The 25,098-nt window shown below is 36.7% G+C and overlaps 2 protein-coding genes across 2 annotated transcripts; one reads left to right on the forward strand and one right to left on the reverse strand.

Moving 5' to 3' along the window:
• Nucleotides 1–710: 710 nt before the first annotated feature.
• On the reverse strand, nucleotides 711–10,488 carry ppp1cab (protein phosphatase 1, catalytic subunit, alpha isozyme b). The gene is made up of 7 exons (XM_084135226.1): nucleotides 9,734–10,488; nucleotides 8,398–8,529; nucleotides 8,073–8,303; nucleotides 5,731–5,835; nucleotides 4,193–4,416; nucleotides 2,007–2,141; nucleotides 711–1,745 (listed from the first exon to the last, which is right to left on the reverse strand). Exons 1-7 carry the CDS (start codon nucleotides 9,786–9,788, stop codon nucleotides 1,629–1,631), a joined length of 999 nt encoding a protein of 332 aa, XP_083991352.1. The 5' UTR covers nucleotides 9,789–10,488; the 3' UTR covers nucleotides 711–1,628.
• Nucleotides 10,489–11,778: 1,290 nt separating this feature from the next.
• On the forward strand, nucleotides 11,779–23,193 carry pelo (pelota mRNA surveillance and ribosome rescue factor). Its single transcript, XM_084135570.1, has 13 exons — nucleotides 11,779–11,990; nucleotides 13,485–13,577; nucleotides 13,673–13,823; nucleotides 14,105–14,195; nucleotides 15,747–15,910; nucleotides 17,005–17,065; nucleotides 17,156–17,317; nucleotides 20,587–20,633; nucleotides 20,738–20,811; nucleotides 20,971–21,042; nucleotides 21,135–21,209; nucleotides 21,333–21,364; nucleotides 21,468–23,193. The coding sequence occupies exons 1-13, from the start codon at nucleotides 11,950–11,952 to the stop codon at nucleotides 21,557–21,559; spliced, it is 1,155 nt and encodes a 384-aa protein (XP_083991696.1). The 5' UTR covers nucleotides 11,779–11,949; the 3' UTR covers nucleotides 21,560–23,193.
• The last annotated feature ends 1,905 nt before the right edge of the window (nucleotides 23,194–25,098 follow it).

Here is a 25,098-nt window from a genome sequence, read left to right on the forward strand (position 1 = left end):
TATGTACATGTCTATTGGGAATTTATTAGATCTTTGGGTCATTATTGTCATTTGCTATTGCTGTGATCTCATGTGAGTGACAGGTTGTCCTGCCTTCATGCCAGTTAACATGTCATCAGATGGCATTGCAAGAGGGAGGGGAAGTTATTTTGATTACAAGAGCACTTTTCTTTTTTAAATGATGTAAGATAAATCATTTATTATAAATACTAAATATTCCATAAAAAATAAGTCAATTTTGATTTCATGGTGACAGAATGAAAACTATTTATTCAAATGTTAAAATGGGCAACAACGAACATCTAATGTTACTGATTGTTCTGCTAAAAATTAATAAAAACAAAACTTCAAATCATGTTCTTTTCCTAGCTGTAACATTCTATTGGTGCACAACTTTCGTCAAGAATAAACTTGAGCTTTAATTCATCAAACGAATAGAGTGCTGCAGGGATGATGCATTTTTGTCAGCTAAAACCCACATTTTAGCACTTCCGTCACATGACCTCACTGGTTTGGTCTTGTGGTATTTTGCACTTTATATTCTAGCTCACAGTTCAATACTGACACACCAAGTATAAATATATATTGCATATGCAATTAGTGCTAGTTCTCTATGCCATCATCTTGGTGTAGAAGATAGCACATTCCGATTAGCTATCCAAATCTCTGTAAATCCAGTGTTGATGGACACAAAATAAAAACTCAAAATATGCACCAGATTCTCACTTTATTGGCTAAATTCATGACTAAAAAAAAAAGAGAAAAAAAGTCCTTTTAAGAAGAAAAAGTGAGATTTGCAGTTAAATTGGACAGCCACAATCACTCAGTGAACAGTGCATTTCTGCATTTTAAACTGAAACAGCGATGGCACCCACTTTGCAGACATTCACACATGGTATTATTTGCACATCGTGCATGATTTTAACCTAAAAAATAAAACAACAACCTACATCCCCTCCCACCCCAAAAAAAGCCAAACAGAGCATTTCCACAGGCCAGGCTAAATACTACCTGAGTGTGCAGTTTAAAGAAGCAAAGAATGCGCCAAAATAGGTATGTGTCAAAATGTGCAGGGTGCCGTCAATAACTACTGTAAACAGACACGCACTTGGACAAAGCTTCACATTAAAGAGACTGGCAGTGATTTGCACAATCACCTCCATTCAGATTGCTTTAGAGGGGAATGGAAAAGTCTGTCCCCAGCGGGGATCAAAAGCTGGACCCTGAGGCTTGGTCTGACGAGAATGGTGTTGTAGGTCCAATAAATGGCCTTAAAAGGATTATCACGTTATGGCTGAAGACGTGAAGATGTATTGGAAGGAAAAATCAACCAGAACAGCTAAAAACGCAGTAAAAGGTGCGCAGTTACTAGAGAAAGTGAAGAAAAACTCACACAACAAAACCATTTTCCACAAATACACACTGTTGTTTCACATAGAAACCAACACGCTTCACAAGGGCATTTCAGTCAAGCACACATATATGACCGCTCAATTGCCAGCAGTCTCGTCTTGATGGAGACAGCTAAAAAAACCCTGCACTGATTTGGTGTTTGGAGTTGAAGAGGAGAAGGAAAAGGAGAGGTAGAATGATGGACAGGATGTATAGGCGTGTTGCAGTAGTTGATGTTATTTCTTGGCTTTGCCGCCCTTGGCTGCGTTTCGTGGAGGAGTTACAGGTCTACCAGATCCAAATCCTCCTGCACCACCATACGACAGCATCTTCTTCTCCGCTGGTTTCAGAATCTGACAGAGCAGAGAGAGAAAGCAGGTAAAATGAGTAATGAGGCTCATGATATATAAAATATTTTGTTGCCCATGTAAACAAAAAGACATTGCAAATCGCACTACAAACCCAGTCTCGTCATTTGGCGTGGCATGCAATAGTTACATTTCATCGATTTTCTGCAGGAAACTTTTTTTCCCCCCAAAACCGTGAATTTTGTCTAAAGGTGAGCAGTTTGCATGCAGTTACTAGTTTAATAAAATGTAAGAGCACATACAAACCTGAAATGAGCACATCAGGGTCTCGTCGACACTCATCATAGCTCCTGCGTTGTCAAACTCTCCGCAGTAGTTAGGAGCAGAGAAAAGTGTGACTAACTGCCTCTTTGCAAAGAACTCATAGCCATCCTCTACCACCTGTTCAGAGAGCAGAAGATTTAAGCTTCACAAATGCCATTCAAAAGCTTGACATACAAGAATGCATCCTACTCAATCAACAAAAGACAAAATTAAAACTATTTAAATATTTCTAGTTTGTCAAATCGATTACAGTCTATGACAAAGATTCTCAACACTTTTCTCATTAAGCTGCGATCCGTATAGAATGAATGAATATCAAACCTGCAGCAAATCCTTCCCAGCTAACACACGACTTACCAGTTACGTAATTTATTTGGTACTTTTTTGTAATGTCATCTGCTCTTTATATGTAGTAAAGTGATATACAGCATGCGCCTTGCAGTTTTGTGTGCAATTGTAATGTGCATCTGACAGGAAAGGAGAGTTCGTTTTTCTGAGGCGAGACACTATTTTGTAACAAGTTACGAAAGAAATAAAAGTTAGAATAATGACACTGACATGCAGCCTGACAACATCAAATCTGACAGCAGATACTAAATCAGGACAATGCATTTTTCTCAGCCACTCTTTCCTTAAACTGCGCCTGACAGAAGAGTCAACAACATTTATGTACAGCTTTCAAAATAAGTTTCGCGTCAGAAATTTTTTTCAAATTAAGTTGTTGTTTGTGACTGCACAATCCGCAACCCACTCAAAACTGTCTTGCGACCCACTTTTGGGATGTGACCCACCAGTTGAGAAACACTGGTCTAACAGCAAACCAATCAACTTGATCTGAACTTGAAATGTCTACTAACGAAGTGTCTGTAAATTATGATAAACCCTTGAAATATTGCTCTTCAACCAAGATACAGTGTTTTTGAATCTAGGGATGTCATAATTGATCGTTGCTTAAATTAATGATCAATTAATCGATAACCTTAACCTCTTAAAACCAAAGCGGGGGCGCTAACAAGTTATCACATTACTTAACCACTTGCTTAACTAACACAAAATAGGTGTCATTTTAAAGCTTAGAAGCTTGGCTTTACAGTTAATATAGGCATATGACCATCACTTTGCTTTTAAATTTGCTGAATGTCAGCAGAGACAGTGTCTACTAGACAATCCCCTATGAAGGCCTCGATAAATTTCTGATTTGTTTATAGGTGTCTGTCGGATGCATGACGATACGGTTTTCTTTTCTCATGTCACTAGCTTTAAATATGCAACTTCACTGCATAAAGACTGCATATAAGCAACCAGCTGGATATAAACCAATGCAAATAGATGGTAACAATCATGACATTAAATAATTGGTTTGGGCTTACGTGTGTTTTGTTACATGGTTTTAACCGCTTGGGGTACTAGTAATGTTAGCGTCCTCTCAGACTCGACGGCAAACATACTGCTGTTCTCCAATATTGCAGAATCTAGTCTGTATAACATACCATTTCATTGTCTGTTTTAAATCTGCATCTAAAGCGTCCTGCTCTGTGCAGCCTCACGTGTCAAAAACACCACGAGGCGTCAGTGATTTAGGTGTCAGTTTTTATTTCGCCTCTAGAGGCTGCTTTCGTACTGGGCAATGGCAGTGCACTCTTCTCAGCCGCTCCAGCAAACTATCGGCAAAAATCCATACCAATAGCTGATTAATCTGGAAAAATCGATGAATGAGTGAAAGATCAAGGGAAGCTTTAAGAGATCGGGAAATAGGGCCGATTGATCTCTCGTTTCGGGGTTTCAAAGGAGGAGGTTTTGGAATAATTGTGAATCTTGAAGTTCTTTTCAATTGTGCTTCAACTTTTCCCTGTGTAGAGAACATCCAAAGATACCAAACATGATCTCTCTAGTGAATATCCACATGGTGTAAAGCTTAAAGTCACAATGGGTAAATTCCATAGAAATGCATTCTATTCCATAGAAACGCTCTTACTTCCGAGTCTAGCCTCCCTCATATCTTCACTCTTATTTCTTTAGGAAAACCCCACTTTCTGGATAATTAATGAAGATCATTTTCATCATAAATTATTCTTTCTTTGAATGAGGTGTACAATAAGAAAATTTAAATCTGCGTCACAGTATCCGTCACAATGATGACACAGCATTCAATTAACTAAATGACTTACCTGGTGGGCCCGGCAAATGAGGTCCATGTCATGTTTGTGGAGGAACTTGGCCACAACATCAGAACCAAAGGTGAAAGAGACTCCACGGTCATTCTCTCCCCAGCCCATGACATCTTTATCGGGGTCAGCCCAGAGCAGATCACACAGCAAACCCTGGTCAGGAACGTCTGTGGGCCTCATCACACGGCGAATCTGTTCCATAGATTGCAGGTCTGGAGAAAGACCTGGGTGAAGAACGGTTCAACTGCAGTTTAGAAGAAATATTTTGAATTTCACACAGATTAGTATAAAGAACCTCCACTATAAAAGTCCACTATTCCCTGACTATTTCACAAACCTGTCCATGTGATAAATACACATTTTACAGGAAAATAAGCTATTATGTGCTTTACAACACAGAGCTGTAAGCTGAAGACCTTAACACATAACTAGGGTCAACCAGTGAGTCCAACAACCAACTAATCAATACTAACTACCAGTATTTACAGTCTTGAGTGTGGTTGACCAATCTTTTTCCTTTAGAAAATATTTAAGTTTTAATATTTATGTGTATTAAAGACAATGTGATAAATGTTGAAATTAAAGGACCATTCACACCGGACGCAACATGACTATGATAAAGGTCTATTCACAAGGTGACAACCTTTTTCTGTAACTTTTACCAACAGACACCACTGCTTAATTACAGATCCCCGCAGTTAAGAATGGCTTTAGATAATTAAGATTAGGGGTGTCCAATCCTGCTTTTGGTGGGCCACTTTCCTGCATAGTTTAGCTCCTACAGACCTTCCTGAAAATGTCTAGTGAACCTCAAAATTCTCACTCACTTTTTAGCTTTACATTTACATTTATTTAGTTCAAACTTCCGATAGGCAGGCAGAATCCAAACATTTAAACGTCTAAAAATTTAAATAACTAAAAAGCCAAAAATGGCACAGAACATTCTTTAAAGTTTCTTGAGTGGGTGGTTCCAGGGTTTGTCCCTAAAGTGGGTTGTAGTGGCCCTAAAGGAGAAAACTTTTCAGGTCAGAACAGAGAATCATTCCCCCTCTTGTGTGCAGTTACTTGTGGCGTTCCCTAAGAATCCATTTTAGGTTCTTTCTATAGATGCTCCCATTTTATTTGCAGAAATACAATATTTCATATGTTCTTTAAGCTGATGACTCTCAACTTCACCTTCTTGTCAGACCTACTCTCTAGGAAATCTGCAACATTTTAAATTCTAAGTATATACAAAAGCATTAAGAGAATGCTACATTTCATCATTTGCAAAATGCCACAAATTACTTCATCCAGACATGAAGTTGATGGTGATCTTTGTCTGCAAAGATTCTCCAAACCTTGTGTAGACATTCCAGAAAAACATACTATTAGATTAAAACAATTAGCTTCAATTATGGCAGTGCAGAGCTGATCTTAAAATAAGAGCAACACTAAAAATGTTCTTGAAATTACTCCCTGAAGACACAAAAAAAGTGAGTTAAGAGGAAAAATGCTTAAAAAAAAAGTGCTAAAAAAAAGTTTAAAAAATTGCATACCTCCATGACAACAAAAAATCTTTTCATCCACAATAGCAGCTACAGGTAAGCAGTTGAAACAGTCTGTGAATGTCTTCCAAAGCTTGATGTTATACCGCCTTTTACCTGCCAAAAAACATGTGCATGTACAGACATTTTAAAATTAAATGCATCAATCTTGTGTACTTTGAGAGCAAAATTAAGAGCTCAAACCCCTTTTCGGCAACCAAACTGAACATGGTAAAATAAAAAATAAAACAAAAAAGTACCTGAACTTTAAAGTGGACTTAAACAGCTGTTTAGCTGTTATTCCACAGTACATTCACATTGTTTTTTAAAGAAGCCAGAAAGGTATAATACTAATTTATTATTATTATAATATGAATATTATTAATTCTATTAGTTAATATTATGATAGTTAATATTATAATATTATATGGTCTACAAACGCTTTTCCATTACAAATGTAGTGCAACGTTGTAATCATCTGTCCACATAAATATTATAGATTATGCACCACAGAAAATTTTTCTTGATTACACATCTTGATTTCTGGAGACGAAAAAAATGACGAGGAACAGGCAGTGATTTCTCCCATTTTAAAAATAATATTATCAAGTATTCTTCTATTTTGTTTGGCACTCTAACAAAAGTTAAACTGGAAGAAATAAAATGGTAGCAGCCTATGTAACTGCACCCGTTTCTGAGTATTTACTGATTTAAATAAAAAGTAAAACAAAGTTTTAGCTTTTCATAAACCAACCGAATTACAGTGTATGTCAGCAGTGCTGTCTCAGACTAGGGGTGAGGCCTGGGTAGACAATATAATCGAATATTGATAAGACATTTTTTTTTTACATATTGCCCAGCCCTAGGTGCGCTAGAATCCCCTCCTCCCACACATGTAGGCCATAGAACATGCTGTATAGTGTACTTTATAAGATAAAAAATGCTTTTGCAATATTTATATTTTAAATAGTTTTATCATGCTTTTAAAGCTATACTTTGTAACTCTTTGTTTTACACATTGGGTTTCTTCCTTGGTGGAAAACACTACCTGGAGACAGAGGCCTATGCCATTGTATCAGATGCACCTGACCCTACATATAATTGTGACCCATGCTGGCAGATTGAGTCAGAGTGAGCAAAGCTTCTCATTCTCATTCAAAATGATGTATGATTTGTTGGAATCAGACAAAAAAAAAAAAAAAAAAAAAAATGAATGAGCTACACCTGAGTCAGCAAAAATTAACTTTAAGTTTTCTAAAGGCTCCAAAACAAAATCACCTAGCAACCATTCCTTAAAATAACACCGAATGTGGCACACACCAAGTCAAAACCTAAATCTACAGGGAAAATATGTTCAACTTTATTAAAAATATTTATATACAGAATATTTAACATTGTTACCCAACTGATTCTTTCTGCTTAACAGTCAGTATGAGAAATGCATCACTGGTTAAGGGCAAGAGATGTAGCAAAATTATGCAACAAAATATCAATAACATCAAATAACAAATTACCCATCTCATGTTATCAAGTTTATATATAAAGACTAAATTCTGTGAAAGAATTTTCATGATTTTTCTTGCATGGATGTGTGGCCAGATTAATAGTGATCAATACAGCTACTGTAGCAAAGTTCATTTTAATAGTCATGAGAGTTTCATATTGTGCCCATGCCTAACCATTGTTCAAGATTTGCTACATTAATGTCCATTTAAAGACAGAGAACTCTCGCAATCATCCATATCCATTACAAAGCTGGCATATATCGACAAAACATTGAATTAAAAGCTTGATTACTTTTCATGTTTTCAGAGGATGGACGCTTCCATGATAGCACAATGTGCCACCGCGCGGGGTATTTTGATTAATCATCGAAAGGCATTATTATGACTGGTTACCAACAGGCTGGTTTTGTTTATCAGATCATCAAATCACATTTCATTGGTTCAGACTCATGCCAGTGAGAATTTGCTATGAATATTCACAAAGTTGGAATACTGCACTTTACAACGATACCAAACTTGTGCTGAGGGGAAGCACCAGTGGTTGAGAAATGATTGTGGATTATTAAAACAAAGGAAAGATTTAGGAAGGTACACCTCTCAGAAAACGTACAAATAAATATAATTTTAGACGTTTAATGGCTATTTGGAGATCTAGACGAAGGCTTAATGAACTCATTTTTTGTGAAAACCTCAAATTCGACCAAAATTGACATATTTCACTTGTTTTGCCTGTAGCTCATAACTAGCCTGTGCGCATTCCGACTCATTTTGCCAGCATGGTTCACCATTATTCCACCCGTGACATAAGCTTTTGGTCATAACATCCACCCATATAAAAAGCATACTCACATTCATCATAAAATCCATATATCCTGTTGATGGAGGCACATTCATGGTTTCCTCTGAGAAGAAAGAAGTTCTCTGGATATTTGACCTTGTAGGCAAGCAGCAGGCAGATGGTCTCCAAAGACTGCTTGCCTCTGTCTACATAGTCTCCCAGAAACAGGTAGTTGCTCTCTGGAGGATATCCTCCATACTCGAAAAGCCTGAGCAGGTCATAGTACTGACCATGAACATCACCTGCAGGAAGAGAAACGGTTACATTTTGTTCTAAGCTGGCTTCATCTGAACAATATAAAATCAAAACAGAGGGTAAGGTTTAGCAGAAATTTACCACAAATCTTGAGTGGTGCCTCCAGCTCCAGCAGTATCGGCTGGCTAAGGAAGATTTCCCGAGATTTTAGACACAATCCACGAATCTCGTTCTCAGTTAGCTGAACATTTTTACCAGGTCTTGAGCCCTTCACTGAAAATTAATAAAACACAAAGGTTAATCTTACTATTGTAATTGCTAAAAAAATATGCATTAAAAGCATTGTGAATACATGTATACATATTTGTGCATGTATCTGTTTGTGTGTGTAAAGAAAGTCTCTTTCAAGGAAAGTCTGTTCGATCGTGGCCATATTTACAACGCCTTCAGGCATCTAGGAAGACCACGAATTATCTACCCGGAATCTATATTTCATAGATAAATATAAATCTATATCTATATTTATAGGGAGTATGCGATTTTAGACGCAGCCTGATTCATCCAGAAATAAAACATATCAAGTCTTTATGAGTGAGTCAAAGCATTTAAACAGATTTAAAAAAAAACAAAACAAAAAAAAAATAAAAAAATAAATAAATTAATTTAATTAATCTTTTTAAATAGACTGCAGCAATTAACATTTTGCCAGAACCTCTAGTAAATTCCATGTCGTTTTTTTTTGTGGTTTTGTTTAGTTGTCTATTCAGAATAATGGGAGAATCGTGGTTCTCAATCCAGAATTGTGCAGCTCTAGCCTAATATTTAGGTAGATACAGCGCATTCCGTTTTCCCAATTTCTGAATTCTTTGACCCATACATGAAATATCTATTTAAATTTCTGTTTTATGTAATGATTAACAGTTTACACAATTGAAAGATCTTTATTTCCCCCAATTTGAACTAATAAGCATGTGTGTGTCAGTGTTGGTCAGAAGAAAACACAATGGTGGAACAGCAGGCAATGGTACCGTACTATGACTATCCCATCATCAAGACTGTTGTTGATGTCTCACTGTCAAAGGCATTTCTTCCATCTCTACTTGTTATTCAGGTAGCAGACTTAATGAGGGGGATATTATTCTGACAGGAAGTCAAAATGTGGCACAACACTGCACTGGTGACGTCTTTGTGGCTTCCTCCGTTTCTGAACCTGAACGCGACGATTGACGCACTGCGCATGCGCTGAAGTTTTGTTCGGATTATATGTAATACACATGGAAATGGTGCAAATAAATATTTGAATTGGATTGATAGTGTTACGTATTTATACATAATACTACATAGCTACATATATGTTCGATTGGAGATGATACTGAACAAATAAAAGCATACACTTTCAGCCGCTTAACCGTTATTGAACATTATAAAACGATACAGTTTGTAATAATAATAAAAAAGAATAAACGTATTAACTTACCCTCCAAAAGGCGCTGGATGATCGAATCGATGTTTAATTTGTCCGATTCAGCCATTTTGTCGCTCGCTGGAGATTAGCCGGCTAACAGAGCCAGGAACAAGACGACCTAGGAATCCACCCGATGCAAATACACGGTAATAACTTATAAAAATGACTTTATAAAAGATCCCACTACTGATAGTATTCCTGAGTTTTTGTTATTGCCGCGAATGGTACCTTCAGTAGTTCGTTGTATGAGGAAAACTAGCACCACGACCGCTGAGTAGGAAACACTAAATGGGGCGGGGTAAACACTAAAGGCGGGTGTCTGATTGGTTATTCTCGGCTCATGACGAGCGCTTCAAATACCACATCCGAAGAGCCAATAGGATAGTCTGTTTGTCAATCTTTCCCTACATTTAATTGTTAATAAGCAAACTGAAACCACAATCACAAATGTATGAATCTCAGATTCACAACAATATAAACAAAACGATATTAACCCTCGATGAGATAGCGATGTAAAAACTTTTCTCAGGTTGGACCTTTTTACAGTCTATGGGTTGGACAGTTTATTTATTAACACCGATTGCTAATTATTCATAAAATGTACTGTTAAATAAATTCGATATATAAAACAGCGTTCTTTCAACCTACGGAAGTATTTTTTTTTTTATTGCAAAAAATAATAATAATAATGACAATAGTGCATACAGTAGCCTACTTCAGCCACCCGACTCGGAAGGTGTTACAACCTTGTCAAGAAAATTAAAGACGACAGATTAAGAGCTTTGGTTGGATAATAGGAGATGCAGTCAATGAGATAGGGATAGGGCATATAACGTTAAGCTCCACTGTGCCATTATAGAGTGTCCCGCCTTGGCTATTAGGGGAGTTAGGGTAGATATGCATCTGTGGAAAAAAGAGAGAAGTATAGACAGGATTCAGGTTATTAGATATTTAGAGGAAAATTACATTATGTTTATTAAGATATACACATGCATCAAAAACAGATAATAGGAGCTGCGTTCATTATACCAGAATTAAATGTTATGTTAAATAAAAGAGTTGATAATTTGTCAGTGTTTACAGGAGAATTGTTGGCCATTCTTTTAGCCCTTGAGTGGGTAGAAAATAATAAGCCAAGCAAAGTGTTAATAGGGTCAGATTCAAGTAGTGCGCTAACCAGTTTCAAAAACATGCAGTCAGAAGCAAGACAGGACATTATGTTGGAAATAGCCCAAAATGTTTACAGAATCAATAAAGTAGTAGTAATAGTGAAATTTATCTGGATTCCAGCCCATATAGGAGTGGTCGGAAATGAACTGGCAGACAAATATGCAAAAAGTGGAAAAAACAAAACAAAACCAGAGGTAAATATGGCAGTAAATTATAGTAAGGCGGAAGTTAAAAGCATAATCAAAGCAGAAATGAAAAAGAAGTGGCAGGAGGAGTGGAATATGGGAACAAAAGCGAGAATGTTCTACAGCATCCAGAAGAAGGTAGGATGAATGAGAGAATATAATAGAAATAAAAAAAGAAGAGGACATTATTTCGAGAATGAGATTTGGGCATACTGGATTAAATAGTATGCTTAAAATAATAGGGAAACATGAAACTGGGTTGTGTGAGCAGTGTAATAGTATAGAGTCAATAGAACATGTAATTATTAATTGTCCTAGGTACAAGCAGGAAAGGATGATTCTGAAAGATTGGCTTAGTAAAGAAAAAATTAGATTTGAAATGAAGTAAATATTACAATTGAATTCAGGGCATGTGGGGTATATAGAGCAATATTTCGTTTTTTTTTTTTTTTTTTGAAAAAAAAACCCTGTAGTTTAGTTATTATTAAATTGTGTTTATAATGATGTGAATAATAATATATTATTATTAATAGTTTTATTTGGTTATTTTATGTATTTATGTATTTATTTATTTATTTATTTATTTTGAAGCGGGTAAAGTAGGCCATTTTGACCCACACTCTATTTCAGAAGGTGGCGGTAATGCACACTAAAAAGTTGTTTGCCAACCGCCATTAAAAATCAGAAGAAGAAGAATCTATTAGCCAATGATGACGCAATCAGAAAGCGACAATTCGAATCGTCTGATTCATTCCAAAGTGGCAGAATGTGCCAATGCTGATGCGGAAACGTCGCCAAAATTGACGACTAAATGGATTAGGACACTCGCAATCAAATATGTATTTTGTTTTTGAATAGCTAACCTATTTGACCATGAAGTTGGTTCATAAAGACATCGAGAAGGATAATGCCGGGTGAGTGTTAATCTATACAGCACTTTTGGACATCATGTGGGCTTTCCGAGTTGAGTGCTATGGCAGTACCGTGATGCAGTGATGGTGTCATATGACAATACCTGGGTACTTGCTATTAAATAAAAAAACATGATAGTACAGTGGTGCTTTTTAGATTGTCGAACTAACTCTGAATGCGCAGTCTGTACAATATATACTCTAAATGCTGCCAATGCTCATTGTTAACCCGGTGCTTTGTTGACAAACTTGGCATGTTTCACTTTCACACACAATATTGCCTTTGCTGTAGTAGCGCCCAATTTTGACCGTATGGGTCATAGCGGATGTATATTGAGAGTAATACGCCTCAGGGTTGAGCTGCAATGTTGTAAATTAGAGAATAATGATATTTAGACTCTAAAAATAAAATAGGGATTTCTTTTTATAGCACTTTCTAGCGCTTGAACGTCAAATGTAAGCAAACATAATGGTTTCACAGACAGGGCTTAGATTAAGCCAGGATTAGGCCTTAGTTCAATTAGGACATTTAAGTGGCTTTTATAAACATGCCTGAGAGAGAGAGAGAGAGACAGACAGTGTTGCCAGATTGGAAATGTCCAAGTATCGTACCAGAAGCTCAAAATTATCGTATTTGGAAGAAAATGATCGTACACGAGTCAAACCTGTACAGAATACAGCATGAAAATGACAGACAGTCAAGAAATCTCCAACGGGGGGTCGGTTCTTACAATTGATTGTTTGGGTCTTTACATGCGCTTCGTGAGGCACACTAGCACACACACGCAAGGTCTCTCGCTCCCTCTCTCTACACGTTCTTTCCCCGGTAGACGTAGAATCCACAGCTAGATCAATGAGAAACCCTATGATTACAACGACCATCATTTGAAGTGTCACACAGGTCTGAAATTATCGTACATTATAGGATCTTTTCCATTATTGATCGTACAGAGGTCAAAATTATCGTACAAATACGATAATTATCGTACATCTGGCAACACTGGAGAGAGAGAGAGAGAGAGAGAGAGAGAGAGAGAGAGAGAGAAGAAACTGGTGTGCATCTTGAGACAAAACAATGGCACTGCCACTAACATATTTTATGACATTTAAATTATGCCAGAGCGCACTGTCCAATATCAAATGCTAAAATTACTAAGCGGGCCATGGTTTTTGGGTTGAATCATTTGAAATTCTTTTTATTGAATTGAGGTCAGACTCACCATGAAATAGCCATAGTAGTTCTTATAATTGCATTAAATTTCAAACAAACAAACACATCAACCTGAAATATATTGTTACTTATCATCATTTAAGGGTAAGAAACCATTCATGTCAGATTTAATACTTGTATGTCAGAGCCAATAGCCTGGCGGGCAGGGTGTGTGCGGGCAGGGTGTATATATAGATAGATAGATAGATAGATAGATATAAAATATTGTGAAAACACAAACATGGAGATTTGTTACCAACAATTGATATTGAATTTCCTTCTTTTAGTCAGGTGACACTAATACCTGATGAGGCAGAGGATATGTGGCACACCTACAACCTGCTGCAGGTGGGCGACAGCCTCAGAGCCTCAACCATCAGGTCTGCCTCTTTTTTCCAGTTTTGGTTTATTACACTTAATATTAGAGATTTTTTCCATCAGTTCAATGATGAAAACAATCTGATGTCACAAACAGGAAAGTGCAGACGGAGTCCTCCACGGGGAGTGTGGGAAGTTCACGTGTGCGTACCACCCTGACTTTATGTGTGGAGACGATAGACTTTGATTCCCAGGCCTGTCAGCTCAGAGTCAAAGGAACAAACATCCAGGAGAACCAGTATGTGAAGGTCAGTGTGCATTAATAATGGTTTAGCCTAGTACTTTCTAATGCATTTTTCAAAAGTTTGTTGCCTGATAGCAATTTATGTTACAAATTGTGTGCTTAAATTACATAACTATAGTGCTAACTTTGCACCTAAAATATAATTTATACTTCATACATTTGAATAATAAGGGGAATAACATTTATAATTAGCATTGATCCTTGGGATAAATTCCATATAATATTTTAGTCTAAATGTGAAAGCTGGAATCAAAGTCATATTTCTTGTCTTGTGTCATTATATAGATGGGTGCCTATCATACCATTGAGCTGGAGCTCAACAGGAAGTTCACTCTCGCCAAAAAAGTCTGGGACACTGTGGTGCTGGACAGAATAGGTAATGTGTTGGTATTTGTTTTTGTGTATTTTTGGGGTAAAATTAGCTTTTCTAGCTAATAACAATTTTACATACTAGGTAATGTTTGAAATTTAGAAAAAAATTAAATGAAATTTAGCATCATGTATAGACACCCAACTTCAGAAACAGGAATTTTCGTTCTTCTGTGAAGAAGAAAGTTTTACAGTGAAAAGGGATGGTGATCATGTCTATCAAGCTGAAGAATTATTATTATTATTTTATTTGTCCTGCCTATTTGCATTCACTTAGGACATGCCTCTCATCCGTCTACCCTTGTAATGTAAAAAGCGAGTCTACACTCACTCTTTACATTATTTCCCGCCTGAAATTGAATGATTCCATTGGTGATCACTTTTACTATTAGTGCCACGTTTGACCCTCAAGTTCTAGATGACCTTTTGCCAATATATCTTTTTAAAAGTCAGCAAAAGTACATCTGATTGCAATTAATTAGATATAAAAGCAGAGGAGACTTTTTACTGCTGTTATGGTAATTGAGGACTTTAAAGGGGTCGTGACATGGATTTTTAAAATTATTTTAATATGTTCCTTGAGGTTCACTGATAATGTTAAAGTTGTTTGCGCAACAAGTATATATGTGGCGAAACAATTATTTTAACCTTCATTCTGGCTCTCTGTGTGAAATGATCAATTTTTAAGCAGCAGCTTCTTTAAGGCTTGTCAGTAAACGGCCACTGTTATGATTGGCTAACGTCAGTGCATAGAAAACAGTATTAACACCCACTCGCTATTCCACGCGAGTAATCATGAGTTTATCCATATAAAACTGTCATTTACAGACAAAGCATTATTAAATCGTTTACAGATCCAATACATCTGACTGCTTCATCGTCAACAAAAGTTTCTTTACTCTTCCATTTGTCCTCGTCGGCAGACTCAAGCGTGTGGAGTAAAGTGAACAAGCATTTACTGTATCAAGTGTAGACAGCATCAGTGATTGTAATGGGTTCTATTTGCTTTTGACGTGCCGCTCTCATCCGGTGTAGGCAAGTGTAGCCGTTAAGCAACTGAACGCCAGTGGCTGGGGCCTATGGTGAAATTATGTAAAATTATTCGTCCATGTCTTGCTCTGGAGGCATTCATATGCAAATGCGTTTGCCTGTGTGACGTCACAAGTCCCCCAATATCTAAACAAGCTGTTTTTGGAGCTTGAATAAATAAATGCTTTGTTTTCTAATGAGGAGGACGTTTTAAGATATGAAACTTGTAGGATGTTTTAATGGTACAATATATGTCAAAAGATCAATGGAAATTTGATTTCTCATGTCATGACACCTTTAATTCTTTCCACATCACTCCAAAGAGAAGTGTGAGTAAGACCTTGGGTTTAAACCCTGCCTTATTGTATGAGTTACAGTGCCACATTTTGTAGTTGTAATTCGACCAAGTATCTTGGCTTGACAACTGCGGTTCACTTTCAATGCATGGCATAGGACAGCTATGAGTATGTTAAAAAGTTGATGAATCTGATCCAGCTCATCACCAGTTTGTTTGAATCCTGATCCATAGAGCAGGCATGTGATCCCGCTCAAAAAGCAGATGTGGCTGCTGTCGTGATGCAGGAAGGTCTGGCCAATCTGGTTCTCGTAACTCCAGCCATGACCTTACTCAGGGCGAAGGTTGAGGTCACCATTCCCCGCAAGAGGAAAGGCAGTTGTGCTCAACATGACAAGGTGAACCGAAAAAACTTTGCAACAATAAATCTGAAATTTTGTGTTTATCATTATATTTAACAAATAAAAATGACTGTTACCACTAGATATTTATGTTGGGTACCTAGAAGCTGTTGGTAGAGTCACGCAAATCCATATTTCCCTAAATTTTATAGTAGATCAATGTAAATTATACTTCTTACTTCACCAAGAGATATCAGCTTGAATGTATAATAGCTTTGTGTGAAATTGAATATCATACCGTATATATATACATCCTACTGCCTACGGGGCTCTAAACAGTTTCAAGGAAGAAAAACAGAACCTAAGAAAATTTGATCTAGAACACAAAGGAAAACATCATGAACAACATGCTTATTTTGGTCAAAAAATATTTTTTTCTTTTTTTAAAAAAAAGGAAAAGCTAAGAGAGAAAATATGGCCCATTCTTTTTGGATTGGGTTTAAGAACTGGAAATAATTCAGCTCTATTTATGTGTATTGCTAAAAGAAACATTGAGTTGTCGTTGTCAGGAGTGATGCTGATTGTGGAACAGGCATCTCGCCACAGGCTTTAATATTTGATTCGCACGTCTTCAAATTATACTTTCTTTGTGTTATATCACTCCATTAAACTAGTCTGCCATGAAAAACTAGTACATTTTTGGATTTTTCTTTTAACCGGCTGCTGAGGGAGTGGTGAATTTGACAATCTCTCTTATGACTGCTGTAATCGGTTTATCTCACTTTTTTTTTCTCTTTCGGAGAATTGTGGAAATGCAATCATGGATATTTTTTTTTTACATTTGTAATTGGAGCAAATGGGAATGGAAAAATTGTATTTGCTATAGTTTTCTGTTCTCAAGGTTAACCAATTATGCGGCTGTGATTTTTTTTTAATTTTTTTATCCATTGAATCCATACATTTTAAATTCAACTTTAAGAATAAGAACGAGATGTTGTCACTGCTGGTATTAATTCTGGTTGCATTGTATTCTGTTGTGTACTGCACATTTTGTACAAATGTAGTAGGTTCAATGTAGAAATTACTGCATGTATATTTCAAAAATATGAGACCCACGTTATATACAGTGACACTGATGTGTTCTATTTCAGGCATTAGATCGATTTTATGAGGCTGTCATGCAGGGCATTCTGAGACACTTCAATTTTGATGGTAATTTATTTTTATTTTATTTTTTAAATCAGATAAGAATATGCATTAGATAAACGAATAAATACACAAATAAATGTATGTGTTTCTCAGTGGTGAAGTGTATTCTGGTGGCCAGTCCAGGCTTTGTGAAAGATCAGTTCATCTCATACCTCTTTAAAGAGGCTGTAAGACAAGACTGCAAAATTCTTCTGGAGAACAGATCCAAATTCATGTTGGTGCACTCCTCATCCGGACACAAGTATTCTCTCAAAGGTCAGAGTTCCTCAATCCTCTGTTCACCTTTTAAAGTATGGATGTGCAAAACCTTACATTTTCATAATTGCTTAATAGGCTTGTCATGGTTTATAGCAGCAGTTATAAATGGTACAAGGGTAGAGGCCATGAAAAGACATTAAGTTCTTAAATCAATATCTTAATGAACATAATAGCATTCAATAATGTAAAGTCGCTTGCAGCTTAACTCTGCAGGACAGTGCAGACTAGGAGCAGGATTGGACAGCCCTGACCTAAAGAAACACATTGACAGACAGATCATCTTTACATATCATTAGTATTACATGTGCAGTATCACAAATGCACTGACAGAAAACATTAGCTTTTATTTGACAGAAATAACTATGTGAGGGGCAGCACAAAAGCTGATTAAATGCTGTAGCGATGACATAAACATGGAGTACCGTGTACGTTCCGGGCCAAATCCTGACTGATGGTCATCCATTCTTGCCTTATTAGTGCTTGGGGTTGATCACAATTTGTGAACTTCTGCTTGTCCACTTGCCTTTTGAGGACTGGCAACAGGTTCGCTATGGGATTAAGATCCGGGGAGTTGCCTGGCCACGGATCCAAAACTTCAATGTTATGATCTCTGAGCCACTTCATTTATTATTACTCGTCTTGTGACATGGTGCGCTCCATCATGCTGGAAAATGTACAGATCATCACCAAATTGCTCCTGGATCATTAGAAGTTGCTCTTATGTTAGCTGGTCATTTTACGCCAGGGCGCAAAAACAAAGCAAAACAAAACCTAACAAAGTTTGCTGTTTTTGTGTTTAAAGTCCCCCTGTAGTGAAAAAATAAATAAAAATAAAACCTAAAACAATAAAATTACTAAGCCAACCACTGAATGGAACAACACAAAATAGGTATCATTTTAAAGCTTAGAAACTCAGCTTTGTAATTCATCTAAGCAGCACCTAGCTGCGAAAAAATTAATAATCATATTTTTCAAAACTACTACCTTGATCAACTCAAAATATGTGTCATTTGAAAGCTTAGAGTCTGAACTTTACAATGATTGTAGCCAATTTGATTAACTCCTAAGTAGTGCGGAGTTATTTGCTGATAAATATAATTTTTCTTTTCCTAGTACAAAAAAGTATTTTATAGATTATGTACTGCAGTGTGTCAAAAAACATCATAAAGCTCATGAAACATTCACAGATTGTTGAAAATGGCACATCATTTTTTACAGCATATTATTACACTTAAAATGAGCCCAAAATGAACATAATCTATGGTGTTGATCACAAGATATTCCTCATGGAGGAACTATTTTAAAAATGCCCATTAGGGGGCATCAAGGACTGAACAAAAAGGCTATCTTGGTTCCAAATGCTGGAACTTGTGATTACTTTTACAACCCTGCAGTTACAGCTCTTACCACCTGCTTGGATGAGATAAAAGCCTGGATGCATGACAATTTTCTTAAGCTCAACGAGTCAAAAACAGAACTTCTATTCGTCGGTACGCCAATGGCTTTACTTAAACTTAACAGTTCAAATTTGTGTACTGACAATGACTTTGTTACTCCGTCCTCTCAAGTGCACAATCTTGGCGTTATCTTTGACCCGGAACGGATGTTTGATGACCATATTAAAATGGTATCAAAAACTGCATTTTTCCATCTTAGAAATATTGCTAGACTACGACCGTTGATGCAGAAAGGCTTATTCACACCTTTATTACGTCGAGGCTTGATTATTGCAATGCACTCTATGCTGGTCTCCCAAATCGATCCATCAAAAAAAATTACAATATATTCAAAATTCAGCCGCCCAGTTATTGACACATACAACTGCCTGTCAACATATTTCCCTGGTACTCTATGACTTGCATTGGCTGCCTATACAAGCACGTATTGAATTCAAAACACTGGTTTTAACGTATAAAGCCATTCATGGGATGGCCCCTGCCTATCTCTGTAGTTTAGTTACCTCTCATACTCCAGCTCGCTCTCTGCACTCTTCTAGGTCATGCATCCTTCAGCAGCCTCGATATAAATTAAAGTCTATGGGTGGTCGAGCATTTTCGGTTTCAGCACCACGTCTATGGAATGCTCTACCATCGGGAATTAGAGACTCTCTAACATTGGACTGTTTTAAGAATTCTTTAAAGACACACCTTTTTAGAGCTGCTTGTTGCAACTGAATGTGTTTGTTTTATTGTATCTTATTGTTATTATTCTCTTTTTGTATATTGTAGCGCTTTGAGTCTAAGAAAAGCACGTTAGAAATAAAATGCATTATTATTATTACTTTATGCAATCTCCACAAAATTTGATCCAGATGCAGCTCACATGTAGAGGGACTTCACCAAAAAGAATTTTCCTCTTACCTTATTTCCTTCCTGAGTTGTTCCATGTCAAATAAGAAAGATATGCAAAATCATAGTACAAATTATATTTTTTGTCTTTTATCAGCAGTTTCTCGGCCTAATGTAATGTATATTTTCTAAAAAATTAAAGTGTGCTATCAAACGATACCTACCTTTTGACTCTCCTTGCTATAGTTTTGGAGTTATGAGTCTTTAGTTTTATGTGTGTCACTCAGAAAAAACAACTCTAAAAATGCCCTCAGGGCTTAAAGTGCCCCTATTATGCTATTTTAAAGTTGTTTTGGAGTCTCCTACAACAGGTTTACATGCATCAAAGGTCAAAAACTGTTTCAGTTTCTCATAATATACATTTGCACATCATCACATTTTCAATGATTCTCAAACGACTCGTCAGATGAATCAATCTCTCTAAATCCCTAAATCTCTAAATTGATGCAATTTCGATTGTCTGCAAAGTTTCAAAGATCATTTGCATGATAAATGGAGTTATTGTCTGCCAAAAGAATGAACCGATTCTGAACTGCCTGAAACAAGTCATTAGTAACTCCATTCTTTCTAACAAATTTGCATAATGCCAGCCTATGGTCCTCATCGGCTACAGCAAACAGTGAAGCATTCAAGGACTGCCTTCAAGCACACTGTAGTTGTAGCTGCAGCCTGGCACAGTGACCTTTCGTTTCTGACACTCACTGCAAGCAGTAGACTGGGCCATCTGACCAATCAGAGCAGAGTAAGCTCTCGGAAAGGAGGGGTTTAGAGTGACTGAATCCTTGATCAAAGCGTTTCAGACACTGCGAGAAAAGAGGTGATGCTGCAATGTATATTGAGGATTTTATTTAGTCAACTTTTAGAAATAAATTTCCGTTTTTAAAGTGACATTATAAATGTGAGATTTTACTTTTACAGAAGTGCTGTGTGATCCAGCAGTCACGGCTCGATTGTCTGACACCAAGGTGACTAAGTTTGGATTTGTACATCTGCATGTATAAAGCTTGTAGCATTCTGCAAGCACAGTGTAGTGTCTATTGCTATGAGAGGCTTTTTTTTTCTGTTTTAGGCTGCTGGAGAGGTAAAGGCTTTGGAAGACTTTTACAAGATGCTTCAACAGGAGCCTGATCGAGCTTTCTATGGGTGATCAAACTCACTACCATTTAAATGAGTCATTCCTGTTAATATTACACACAACCTGAATGAGAAAACACATTTGCGTTTCAGGTTAATCAATGACATTGATACATGATTATTTATAACAGTATTTTCATCCATTAATAAAGCTTTTTTTCTGGACAGATTGGCTCATGTGGAAAGAGCGAGTGAAGCTTTAGCCATTGACATCCTATTGATCAGTGACAAACTATTCAGGTACTTTTGAAAGTAATACATTCATTATTTACCTTTTATGACTTCATATATGAATATATATATATATATATTTTTTTTCTTCTACATGATAGACATCAAGACATAGCCACCCGCAGCCGGTATGTTCGGCTTGTAGACGGTGTAAAGGAAAATGGAGGAACTGTCAGGTATTCATATGAATTTTCAATTCAATTTCAGTAATGTCATGCATTTATAGTTCTATATGCGTTATGGGAAAAACTTTGCTCACCAATATTGTTGACTTTTTTCCCCTCCTGCTTTCCTTTAAGAATGTTCTCAAGCCTGCATGTATCTGGAGAACGTAAGCTACTTTTTCAAAGTCTTTGTTTCAGAGAGAATTATTTTGGATCGTCAAAATGTGGGTCGTTTGGATGTGTCTGAAATGGTGCGATTTGTCTCTGTAGAGTTGAATCAGCTGAGTGGAGTGGCGGCCATCCTGAGGTTCCCCATCGCTGACGTGTCTGAAGCTGAGGACAGCAGCTCTGATGAAGACTAACATTATGGTCTTGTGCAAAAGGATTTAGTGTGAAAGGTTGGGAATGCTTCACATTAAGGACTAAATGGCCCTAATAAAGGATTTAAAAGCAACTGAAGTTTTACAAAAACCTTGATAATTTTGATTATTTGTGACTGATGCAATTACAAAATAATCTTACTGAATCCTAATTTTTTCAATGAATACTACTCCGAATAACACCATTCGTGCCATTTTTTATTTATTTAATTTTCAACAGTTTCAATAGACCAATTCTTTGTCAGAATCACAGTTTGTCACACTGAAGTAGTGGCAAATATACTCAAGTAGTCACACTAAGTAGAAAACACAGTGTTTAATACATTTACAGTATTGCACACATTTTAGTCTCAATAGCAATGCAACTTACCTAGCCATGCAGTGGCCGTTTCCAATTAATATGTAGCTTAGATTTATTGTGACTTCTTTTTTTGTTGACGATGGCTCATGTCTTACACATCACTGTCTTATACCTCTGTTCGCAAAACACGTCTCACACTGACAGCGTTTGCTGTGTAACAGGCCAACAGCTCTGCTAGTAAAACCCAAAGAATACTTAGTTTTTTATGAATACATTAGGGTATGTTTCAGGGTCGCCAATTCTGAATAACAACTCATCTAGCACAGTTAAATCATTGGTAGAATGGATAAAATATTTCAATACCGGCATTTAAATCAACAAATACAATTTGTCTAATATGTCAATGTCAAACCTTAACCTGCAGGAAAAAAAATCAACCCATGTCAACAGTTTAAAAGCCCAATTTTGTGGGAAAACCGCAGACTAGGCAACCCTGGTATGCGTACACTGCGCGTGATGTAAATCTTTTATGATTAACATTAGTAGTAAAAGCTTACTGTATGCGAGCAGCAGCATGGTATGCGTACTGCGTATGCTCAACCTTCACATGTGATTTTTATTTTATTTTTGTTGCACTAATTAGTCGGTCCTAGTGTTAAAATACGACTTTTGTTTCCATGACAATTGTTGACGAATCAAGACGAGACTAAAATAAAGTTTAAACTTCTCCCTATATTCTTCACAGAAAATGAAAAGAAAAATGTTTTTATCAAGCCTCCACGAGCTTTCATGTTTGGGGTTGCCAGATGTCAAGTTTAAATCCCCCAAATCAGAGCTTTTCTTTTATATGGATACATTTTCTGCCGTGTTTTACTTAATCTTCGCAACCTGGAAACCATGCACACACGCTTTCTCTACACTGTGGAAAAAATGCAGATGATCTGAAAACACAGACATATGTAAGTTGGAGTTTAATGATCTCCATTGTGATATTCTGCTCAAATAAAAGAGGAATACAGCCAGTCTGTGTTCCTTCATGAGCGGTTGTGCTATTTGTTGTGGCTAAATCTGTGATCAAATATTCCCAGTGATGAACTGTAATAAATCTAAACATGGATCACCAGTGTGGTTGCAGAATAAATGCACTTATGCATCCTGTCTGTGACAATACAAAGTCTGTTGTTTTAATAGACAAACATTAACATAACTTGGAATTAATATTAAGAATTTCACTTTTAGCTTTTGAGTTTTACCAGTTGTCATAATGTAGAGCTTGTTAATTTATGATAATAAATCATATTAAAAAAAATAAAAATCAATAAACTAGTTGAGTAAATGACTAAAATAAAACGTGTGTGAGCTGACATTCTCTTGATTTGTACTTTTAGGTGAAAGAACAATAATTCTGATACAATGTAAAAAAGAAAAAGAAAAATGACAACAATCATGACCAGTAATCAAGATTACAATTTTGAGCAAAATAGTTTAACCATGAATAAAATGACTAGTTTTCATTGACTATAAAACAAGAATAAAATTCCCAGACTTCTAGTCAACTAAAACTTGACGGGACAGGTTGACAAAAAATTAAAACTGAAAAGGACATTTGGCAGAAAACTAAATAAAAAAAAATAGCTTACAAAATTACCACTAGATGGTTCACATGTAGGCAACACTGGCCTAGTCCGTTGTTTAACAGTCCAAAAAGAAACCGATGAGACGAAACGACAAACTTCTGGAGATCATAATAATAGATGCCCATGTTGATGAGTGCTAGCTTGTGTAAGTTTAAAGGCACAATATGTAACTTTTTTGCTTTAAAAATAGCAAAAATCACTATATCTATGTTAGATATTTTTTTTAGTTGTGTACTTACATTATCCCGACTGTTTCAAACAACTTTCAAACCAGGAGAAATTTGTAATTTAATTCGAGAAACATCCCGTTTCTTTATTTCCGTTTTGTCGCCGCCAATGCCGTCATATCCGCGTTGTCCCTGGTTTCCGCTCGTGCTGCCATGGCAACCAGAGCTATGAACCAGAGCCCTCTGATAGTAACCAAAGCGACTGACGTGGACAACTTTGTAGTTCGCAATGTCTATCTGCACGCTGTTGTTGTTTCGTTCAAACATTATGGACCATGGCAAGCAGACTTTGGATAAAAAAAAGGAGAACTAAAACGAGAATCAATATCAGCGCGGCGTTTTCGAGATGCCTAGAGCTCCCATAGACAGTATATAAACGAGAGCTCCACGTCCGAGACTTCGACCGCTCCTACATGTACTTTATTAAACAGGTGAGCACATTTACATAAAACTAATCAATGTTTTATAGTTCAACTTCAACAATGATAAAATGTCAGAATATGATCTGTATGTTATTCTAATGTTGATCTAGTTTACTGCTAGTCTCATACAGACAAACTAACACATACATTTCAACACATTCAAATGCAGTTTAGTGTGCTAGTGTAATGTTAGACCAAGTGAAACAGCGCTGCGTTACCTCACAAGTTTAATTTGTCTAATAAACTGACCTGTGAGTAGTAATTCTGCGTGTAGTTCGGTAGAATGAAATGTCCATATTCCTTTTATATCCGCGGGACTCGCGTCGTGTGTGGAGCTGATAGCTGTCTCTTAGCAATCCCGAACTGCTTCATATCACAGTCATGATAAAAACATCGATGTATTCAGTCATCCATAAACATTATTAGATCGGTCGGCTTGACGTTGACGACAAGATCCATAATTCTTAGCAAATGTTGCATCATCAATCTACGCCTTTGTTATTGTAAATAGGTTAGCGACCCCTAGTGGCGAAAAATGCCATACTGTACGTTTAAAAGAGTACAAAGATGAAATTAGATGAAATTTTGTAGCGTGCATGTGTCGACTGCCCGTGTTTGCACACGCTGTCAAATGGAGGACACTGAGTAGTTGTCTTCATTATTTTGTGTTTCTTCATAAAGGACTACTATATTTCAATTGTATGTGTTGATATAAGTTCATTGCGCATTTTGCATGTTTTCTGCTTTGTTCAACACGTGCCACAAAGAAATTATGCTAAGGTATTGCTGGGTGGCTGAATGGGTAGAAGAGCACATCCACAGGTCTCCATGACATTCTGTTCTCTAGATATAGCCAAGGACCCATGGTTTTGTATTTTTGCCCATTTTCTAGTCTTTATATTAACAAAGTAGTAATAGCACACCTTAACAAGCC

Source organism: Abramis brama (assembly GCF_963993115.1).
Source record: "Abramis brama genome assembly, chromosome: 14".
NCBI classification, from domain to species: Eukaryota; Metazoa; Chordata; class Actinopteri; order Cypriniformes; family Leuciscidae; genus Abramis; species Abramis brama.

Bases quoted from the DNA above. Each gene is read 5' to 3' on its own strand.
- ppp1cab (XM_084135226.1), bottom strand. From the start codon at position 9,788: ATGGCTGAATCGGACAAATTAAACATCGATTCGATCATCCAGCGCCTT. The intron at 8,304-8,397 runs GTAAATTTCTGC...CTCTTCCTGCAG, and splicing joins GGCACCACTCAAGATTTGTG to GTGATGTTCATGGTCAGTAC. The intron at 4,417-5,730 runs GTATGCAATTTT...TTCTTCACCCAG, and splicing joins GATTTTTTGTTGTCATGGAG to GTCTTTCTCCAGACCTGCAA.
- pelo (XM_084135570.1), top strand. From the start codon at position 11,950: ATGAAGTTGGTTCATAAAGACATCGAGAAGGATAATGCCGG. The intron at 15,911-17,004 runs GTGAACCGAAAA...GTTCTATTTCAG, and splicing joins GTTGTGCTCAACATGACAAG to GCATTAGATCGATTTTATGA. The intron at 17,066-17,155 runs GTAATTTATTTT...TGTGTTTCTCAG, and splicing joins GAGACACTTCAATTTTGATG to TGGTGAAGTGTATTCTGGTG.